The sequence below is a fragment of the Rhincodon typus genome, chromosome 35 (assembly GCF_021869965.1).
Source record: "Rhincodon typus isolate 14 chromosome 35, sRhiTyp1.1, whole genome shotgun sequence".
NCBI lineage: Eukaryota > Metazoa > Chordata > Chondrichthyes > Orectolobiformes > Rhincodontidae > Rhincodon > Rhincodon typus.
The window spans coordinates 7795156-7804831 of NC_063366.1; the positions used below are offsets into that span (position 1 = coordinate 7795156).

At 41.7% G+C, this 9676-nt stretch overlaps 1 protein-coding gene across 1 annotated transcript; it reads right to left on the reverse strand.

Moving 5' to 3' along the window:
- Positions 1 to 429: 429 nt before the first annotated feature.
- On the reverse strand, positions 430 to 3264 carry LOC125486932 (probable G-protein coupled receptor 139). Its single transcript, XM_048616490.1, has 2 exons — positions 3195 to 3264; positions 430 to 1352 (listed from the first exon to the last, which is right to left on the reverse strand). The coding sequence occupies exons 1-2, from the start codon at positions 3262 to 3264 to the stop codon at positions 430 to 432; spliced, it is 993 nt and encodes a 330-aa protein (XP_048472447.1).
- Between the last annotated feature and the right edge of the window lie 6412 nt (positions 3265 to 9676).

The following is a 9676-nucleotide window of genomic DNA, read 5'->3' on the forward strand; positions in this document are numbered from 1 at the left end:
CATCCAGCCCTGCACCTTGTTAACTCTTACTGGCACTGTATTTGCATCGACATTTTGTTAGGTAATTAAGAAAAAATAACAAGACTGGTAATTTTCATTTCACATTCGCAGCTTTAGCAGCTGCAGTTCTATAAGGATCAGCACAGTGTTAAACTACGTACGATCTATAAAAATAACTTGGTTGATTGTACTGATTGTTCAGTAATCACATAAACTGAACATGCGGAGAAAGGTAGTGAAGGAAGATTTTGGACTGATACAAAATATCTCCAAAGGGATTTAAAATGCTGTATGGATGGTAATAAAATAGCACATGGTGTATGTTGGAAAATGAGTTTATTTATCTGGATAGGAAGAATAAGGAGGACACAAAGATAGCAAAGTTGGCCGACGCACGGCACAAATTAACAAGATTTCAAATCTTTTCATTTAGTTCAGTGACGAATTTAACTTGCATAAATGTATTATAACAGCTAGGGGATGCATAATCATTAGCTTTAGCTCATCCCTGAATTTACGCTGGGAAACTGCATATATGAAGGTGTTTGTGCAGCAACTCAAAGTCCTGAGAATGTATCCTGATTGTTCGAGAATAGTAAATGAATCATTGTAATTTGTTACTAAAAATTCCGCGGCTTTAAATTGTACACAAACGTAGAATGCAAAGGACGCACTCCATAAAAGTATAAAATTGCCAGATATGGCCAGCAGTATAATCATAGATTTTCTCCGACTCTCCATCTCCGGATCGTCAAGCTTCTGACCTTTGTTCTTTCCTCGGAGTCCCCTTCTGACAGTGTTTGCGAGTACTATGTGCCTGATAGTCAGTACGTTCAATGGTAATATCAAAACAAAAGGAAGAAATGGGGTTAAAATAATTTCCAACCACCAATATGCTATCCATATTGGCAGGGTGTGAAAGCTTGTTTTCACACCACAGGACCACGGTAGGTTACCAATTATTTCACGAGGATTGAAGATAAAATACAGCGGAGTGGTCTCCAAGATGCTCAAAACAAATATCACTGCTATAACCACATTTGCACTTTTAACGGTACAATAGCTTGTTCGGAGCTTTTGACAACAAATAGCAACATATCGATCAAAGGTGAATGCGACTGTACACCAGACAGACCAGTCAACTGAAGCCAAATACAGGGTGAGGTTAAGGCTGCAAATTGGTGTGTAGTTGAGGAATGAATATGGAAAATAATAATCCTTAATCTCGTAGAGTATTACAGCAAACAGCAGCAAAGATAAATCCGCTGCTGCCATACCCACCAGGTATCGAGTGACGCATTTGGAGAGATCACAACGTCCACGGGAGAGAATCACAATTGTTAACACATTAGCTGAAAAGAAGAAAAGAAAGAAATCGGTCAATCTTATCATAGTAAGGTGTTGACCAGTCGACATTTGTGCTCTTTAAAAATCGAGTGTGGCTTGTTTGCTTACACATCTGTGAGACCTAATAAAACGATGAAATGCCTTTGTTCTCTGCTAGCGCGATTACCCATGACTTTATACAGAGTAAAAGGGACAAATTGTACATTTCAATCGATAATCACCGTGTCCAGAAGCTTAGAATGTTCAATGATTTTGAACTGCAGTGCGTTGTTCAGACAAAATGTACCTGAGGTTCAATAATGTGTTAACTCAGCCTTTTGACACTTGTACCACGCTGCAGAGTTAAACAAGAAAAGCATCAAATATTCCAGAATCTTCTCCATTGGGCAAATGTTACTAAACATTTCAATAAACAAACCAGTCTCAGATATCTGAAATTCGAATTTTGAAGAAGAAAAGCACAAAGTTGACGGAATGCTTGATAAAAGATGGAATGCAAAATAAAATGAGATATTTAATCGACTTGTAGGTAGGGCACAAGAATGGTAAACGGAAACCATTGAGAATACCTGTGACTTAATGCACAATAGTTGAACCAGCTAACAGGTAGCTTTTTTTTTAGAATTAATTGTCCAAATAATGTGGCGTAACAGACAGAAATTGTCGCCTCCATTCACGTTTTACAAAAATCTCCAAACATATCAAAATATACGAGGTATAATTTCAGTACAGTTGAAATTAAAAAAAAAATAGATCAAACTTATAAAGTGCTCAGGCCGCAATTGGAAGACTGTCAAGAACACTCTCCTGAACTGTACAGTACATGCCCAGAAACAGGTTTTGTTGCGCAGTGTTAAAACCCTACCTTCTGAGCCAGGACGTCCGTATTCACATTCCATCTGTATTGGAGGTTTGTAACATCATGATAAAAAAAACAAGCAAAACAATTAAATTGAAATTGGTTTCAAGACAGTGATTTTGTTTTAATTCAGGGAATGATGACAGAACGGGATACTTGTAACTGTCAGGAAATACTAAACAGACTGGTTACTCTTTCGAATAGCAAGATAATGCCGATGTGTCATCCCATTGGCTTTATAAGACAATTAAATCGTGCAAATCTAGAAAATATAGAAAACGTAACCAACTGTTGGTGAGCCAACTTGTGCGCCTCAAATTTAACAGTCAAAAATAAATCCAATCCGGAAGCTAAAAGAAGTATTGCTACCAGAGAACAGTTCGTGGGTAATTTCACTTGCCTCAAAAATCACCTGAAGTGAAAAGCATAGTTTCATTCAAGGGGAAACTGGGTCAGCACACATGGCTGACCGAAGTGGAATTTGTGGATCTCATTCCCTGCTCAGGTGCTCGAAATATGCTGTATTCCTTATAAAATGTGCAAAAAAAATCACAACCAGTCCAGCACTTTCTCAGAGGAATGGAACGAAATTCCAGACTTGGGTCGATTTCTGTCCGGAAATCCAACACTTGTTTTATTTATTTCTCCCTTGGCACATGCTGACCGGCAATCTGAGTTTCTGCAACATGTTAACATTTTACTTTTGGTTTCCAAAAGCCAGTATATGTTGACTCTGAATATGGCAACACATGTCTCCAAATAAAAGTAAAATACAGGTGACATTCGAACATCGGAATGTATAATGCTGCCAGTCAAATTATTCCAGTGACAATATATCAGAGGCATAGAGACTGCCGTTGTTTGGAGGATAATAGTAATTTTCTGCACATCAAGCAGTATAAAAACGCAGCATCTCACCTCCAACTGGAGCTGTAATCCCGTTAAACAGAATTAAGAACTGTTAATTAACTGATTTACAAAGACATACCCGGAATGCCAATGGTTGCAAGAACAGGGTAGTAAATACTTTCTATCTGTATGATAATCGGCTGTTCCATGGCTGCACAGAAAGAAGCTGTCTTTTTTTGATTCTGCACAGGCAAATTTCACGCTAGGTTCTCTTATATGCCTGGAGAATCCTCGTGGGACTATTGCATAATTATACAATAATTGGCATTTGTTTCACCGTTTTTAACAATTGGATTAACTATGTCATTTTTTCTTCGACCGTCGATGGGACTAATTGCATCATTATCTCACCTTCAAATATAAGAATTTAAAACATTGTTGTGATAGTATTTTTGATGTAGTCGATTTTAATCCCTCTACTTGTCAAGCAGCATCACAGGGGTTTGAACGTGAAGGTGATGAGTAACATGCTCACGGGGATATCTAATGAAATAAGATTTCACATTTGTGGAGGGTCAGCGGAAATTGGGTCCCTACAACTTAATTATTATTTTATTTTGCATTAAACACGAAATAAATCAATTCAAGATGTTTAACTGATGTGGGATCGAATCTTACACAACTAAATGTAGTAAATGGTATACAGTCTGTTAAACAGTGTGACAGGGATAAACTCATGTGTTGTAATACACGAGAATTTGACGTGATGTATGATAGCAACTGATCTGTTATCAAGAAAATAAAAGTGGATAAAAAATTTAACAAACTTTCTGGAAATCTTGGCAGATTCTTCTTACTTTCTATAATTCCCAACCAAAACTGATGAGAAAATTATGTAGGCATCTGAAGCTGTGTGATGCATGAATTATTGCAATGTGTCACATTTCCGTGGGACTACACATCGGAAAAAAAAATGAAATTCTGGCGTCTCTCGGAATTGAAATTTGCGACAATGCTATTGTTGTGTTCATTTGGTTGCATTTTGTTTGCTGCAACTCACTTTAAAATATAGTGTTTTCCAATTTGCATTGTATGACTAATTCTTCAATGAGAAACTATCACTTACAAATTCAACTTATTCAATGCATAAATCTGAGTTACTTTGCTGTCATGCCCGCAATAACGGCCACTGTGCAGATTGCCAAGTAAACAAGCAAATCAATCGGATTTACGGAATGTTTCCACAATGTAATTGGCCTTTTATTTTGTTTGGAAGTTAATTGTAAGGTGCATTGATTTTCTGCCCATTGGTCGTCTTATTTTTAAGGCGAAAATGATGTGTAGATATGGAGTTCAATCGTTTATTTTTGGTTTATTGACTGTGGCAGGGTCAGAACCCTGGAACTCATGGGAACAGAGGAACAACAGTAGGATAATTAGCACACGAGCTCAACTTCATCACTGACCTCTATACTCAAAATCATGATTACGTATTATTCATAATCTTAAAATTAATTACAGCCGTTTGTGTTTCATAATATCAATTATACTTGTAATTACAGTAATAAAGTAGGGGATGCAATAGCCTTGTGCTCTCATTCCCTGCTGTCAATCCAGAGACCCAGGCAATGTCCTGGGTAAAGAGACAACAAGGTGCAGGGCTGGATGAACACAGCAGGCCAAGCAGCATCATAGGATGTCCTGGGTAGCTGGGTTGAAATCCCGCCGTGGCAGTTGGTGGAATTTAAATTCAATAATCATGTGGAACTAAGAGGTAATGATGATCAAGAAACCATGGCTGATTGTTGGAAGTACTCATTAGTTTCATGAAGGTCTATTAGGAAAGGAAACTGTCGTTCTTACCTGGTCTGGCACACATGTGATTCCAGGCCCACATGTGACTCCAGACCCACGGCAATTTCTTTTACTCTTAAATTCCTTCTGGACAATTAAGGGTGAGAAATAAATACTGGACTAACCCAACGATGCCCACATCGTCTGAAAAGAATGAAAAAAAAATGTAAATGTTAGTTCTAGTAACTTATAACATTTATTACGTATTTATAGACTAGATTAATAGTGGGACGGAAAAAAACGTTCTCTGACCGTCATTGGGCCTAGCCTAAAGCAACTCGTTCTAAATGAAGCATTGACATAACGTAGGACATATTACCGAAAGAGGAACGTTACGATTTTTAACAGTGTGTGTTGAATTGAGTTTAGTGGAGTGCTATTATCTGCAAGATCAAGCGAGTTGTCTGTAATGTATATTAACAAACTTGCAGTTTAAGTGCGGTTTGAGACCCGAAAGGAGGATCACGCTGGATTTCCACCTCACTTTTGACACGCGCTTTTTTTCAAACTGACTGGCAGCTCACTGCAAGTTCCGGAATTGATCAGAATCCCAGGTGTTGTTACAAATTTAACTGACTGTTGTGCATCTCGACAAGCACTGTCAATTTGTAGTTGTAGACGGGGGAGATATTTTTCCTACTTTAATTTATGGGTTTTCTTATTCATTTGTGGGACGTGGGCGTCGCTGGCTGGCCAGCATTTCTTGACCATCCCTAGTTGGCCTTGAGAAGGTGGTGGTGAGCTGCTTTCTTCAACTGCTGCTGTCCTCCTGCTGTGAGTTGACCTACAATGCTATTGGGGAGGGATTGACAGGATTTTAGCCCAGCAATAGTGCAGGAACGGCGCTATATTTCCAAGTCAGGGTGGTGAGTGGTTTGGAGGGGTACTTGTAGTTGGCAGTGTTCCCATATGTCCGATGCCCCTGCCCTTCTAGATGTAAGTGGTCGTAGGTTTGGAAGGTGATATCTGAGGATCTTTCGCGAAATTCTGCAGTGCATCTTGCAGACACACAGCTGCTACTGAGCGTCGGTGGTGGAGGGAATGGATGCTTGTGGATGTAGTGCCAATCAAGCGAGCTTTTTGTCCTGGCTAGTATGAAGTTGTTGTTGTTGAGGCTGCACTCATTCAGGTAATTGGAGAGTATTCCATCACACTCCTGACTTGCGCTTGCAGATGGTAGACAGACTTTGGGGAATCAGGAGGAGAGTTACTCGCCACAGTATTCCTGGATTCTGGCCTGCTCTTTTAGCCATTGTGTTTAGCTGGTGAGTCCAGTTGGGTTTCTGGTCAATGATAACACCCACGATGTTAATAGTGGGGGATTCAGCGAGGTTAACACCATTGAATGTCAAGGGATGGAGGTTAGATTGTCTCTTATTGGTGATGGTCTTAGCCTGGCATTTGCGTGGCGTGATTGTCAGCCCAAGCCTGGATAGTTCCCAGATCTTATTGCATTTGAACATGGACTGCTTCTGTATCTGAGGAGTCCACGAATGGTGCTGAAAATTGTGCAATCATCGGCGAACATTCCCACTTCTGACCTTATGATAGAGGGAGGGTCATTGATGAAGGAGCTGAAGATGGTTGGGTCTAGTACATTAACCTGAGGAACTCCTGCAGAGATATCCTGGAGCTGAGATGATTGGCCTGCAACAACCACGACCATCTTTCTATGTGTCAACTATGACTCCAACCATCAGAAAGTTTGTCCTCTGATAACCATTGATACCAGTTTTGCTAGGGCTCCATGATGCCACACTGAGTTGAATGCAGCCTTGACATCAAGAGCTGTCACTCTCATGCCACCTCTGGAATTCAGCTCTTTTGTCCATGTTTGAACCAAGGCTGTAAAGAGGACAGGAGCTGAGTGGCCCTGGTGGAACCCTAACTGGGCATCATTGAGCAGTGTAGTTCTGAGCAGGTACTGCTTGATAATGCTGTTAATGACCCCTTCCATCACTTTACTGATGATTGAGAGTAGACTGATGGGGCGGTAATTGGCCGGGTTTGATTTGTCCTGCGTTTCGTGTGCAGGACATACTTGGGTAATTTTTCACATTGTCGGGTAGATACCAGGGTTGTAACTGTACTGGAACAGCTTGGTTTGTTGTCAGGGCTCGTAGCCTTTGCAATTTTCAGTGTCTCCAATCATTTCTTGATATCACGTGGAGTGAATCGGATTGGTTGCAGACTGGTGCCTGTAATGCTGGGACCACTGGAGGAGGCTGAGACGAATCATCCACTTGGCACTTCTGGCTGAAGATTGCTGCGAATTCTTCAGTCTTATCTTTTGCTCTGATGTGCTGGGCTCTTCCACCATTGAGGATGGAGATATTTGTGGAGCCTCCTCCTCCAGTGAGTTGTTTGATTGTCCACCAACATTCGCGACTGGATGTGGCAGGACTGCAGAGCTTAGATCTGATCCGTTTGTTGTGGGATCACTTAGCTCTGTCTATCACTTAATGCTTTCGCTGTTTGGCATGCAAGCAGTCTTGTTTGGTGGCTTCATCAGGATGATAACTCATCTTCAGGCATGTCTAGTGATGCTCCTGACATGCCTTCCTACACTCTCCATTGAGCCAGGGTTGATCCCCTGGCTTGATGGTAATTGTTGAGTGGGGGATATGCCGGGCCATGAGGTTACAGATTGTGCTGGAGTGCAATTCTGCTGCTGTTGATGGCCCACAGCGCCTCATCTATGCCCAGTCTTGAGTTGCTTGATCTCTGCGAAGTCTGTCCCATGTAGCACAGTGAAAGTACCACACAACATGGTGGAAGTTATTCTCAATGAGAAAGCGGAACTCTGTCTACACAAAGACTGTGTGATGGTCACTCTTACTGATACTGTCATGAATAGATTCACCTGCAGCTGGCAGATTAGTAAGGATGAGGTCAAGAATGTACTTCCTTTTTGTTGGCTCCCTCACCACCTGCCACAGACCCAGTCTAGCAGTTATGTCCTTTAGGATCCGACCAGCTCGATCAGTAGTACTGCTGCCGAGCCACTCTTAGTGGTGGACATTGAAATGCCCCACACAGAGTACATTTTGTGCTCTTGGCATCCTCAGTGCTTCTTCTATGCGATGCATTACATTGAGGAGTACTGATTCATCAGCTGATAGAGAACGGTACGTGCTGATCAGCAGGAGATTTCCTTGCCCTTATGTAACTTGAAGCCATGAGAATTCATGGGGTCCAGAGTCAATGTTGATGACTCCTAGAGCAATTCCCTCCACACTCTATATCACTGTGCCGCCACCTCTGCCGCTGGGTCTGTCCTGCCGGTGGTGTCTGGTAAATTGGCTGTAAGGTATGATACTGTGAATATGACTATGTCAGGCTGTTGCTTAAATAGTCTGTGAGACAGCTCTCCCAATTTTGTCACTAACCCCCAGGTGTTAGTGAGGAGGACTTTGCAGGGTCGACAGGGCTGTTTCTGCCGTTGTCTTTTCCAGTGCCTAGGTCGATGCCAGACAATTCGTCCGATTTCATTTCTTTGAGACATTGTAGAAATTTGAACAGCTGAGTTGCTTGCTTTTTCAGAAGGCAATTGAGAGTCAACCACATTGCTGTGGGTCTGGAGTCACATGTTGGCCAGATTAGGTGAGGGGTGGCAGATTTCCTTCCCTAAAGGACACTAATGAACCAGATGGGTTTTTCCGACAATCCGCAATGATTTCATGGTGATCAGTAGATTTTTAATTCCAGAATTTTTTTTCCTAATTATTGAATTCAAAATCCATCATCTGCCAAGGTGGGACTCGAATCCAGGCCCCCAGAACACTAGCTGAGTTTCTGGGTTAATAGTCTAGTAATAATATCACTAGGCTGTCGCCTACCCTCAGGTCCTTGGGATCCTGCTCAACGGGGTGTTGTAGAGATGGACTTCCAAAGACTAGCAGTAGAGGCAATGTCACAATAACATGCCAGTCTATTGTGAGTTTGTTACCCATGCAGGATTTGTCTCATTTTGCACTCCACCAAAATACTATCATTTATCTCTGAAATCTCAGAGTTCATCTGTCTCAGCTCTCACCAAGCCTCATACTCTGCTACTGTCGCTAATCAGTACAGCATATTCCCCGCACCCGCTACCGAATCCAAACTGCAACTCCACTCCCCCTGCATGCGCTCACTGCTCTTCCTACTCAACCGCTTGATAACCCTCCCCACCTTCATCAACAACAATAGATAATTTGATCTTCTTTAATATCTGTTTAATTCTTATTCCAGTTGAATAACAGCCCACAATACAGCAAAGAATATCAAATAGACCTTTTTTGCCTGTCATTCAGTTTCTGTCTCCGACTGGCCCGAGCAAGGTCTGGACTGGAATCAGGACATTCACTTCATTTGTTGTACTGGGAACCCCTGAGCAAATGCTATTCCTCATCGTTGAACTGAAGTCTGCTGGCAACCATGACAAGCTCCAAAGTTTTGCAGCTATGCTAATGGCACTAAAGACAATAGTAAGTTGAGCCACGTAACTCTGACTGAGTGAGGAAAACGAACACATGGAAGCAAGGCAAGACAGTAATCCTAGGAGCATCCATAGGGCTCAGAATGGATGAGTGCTATGACATCAAGATGTAACAAAAACACAAATTGCTGGAAAAGCTCAGATCCATAGAATCCCTACAGTGTGGAAACAGGCCCTTCGGCCCAACAAGTCCACACTGACCTCAGAACATTCTACCCAGACACATTCCCCAAACCCATCTAATCTATATATCCCTGGACACTACAGGCAATTTCGTATGGCCGATC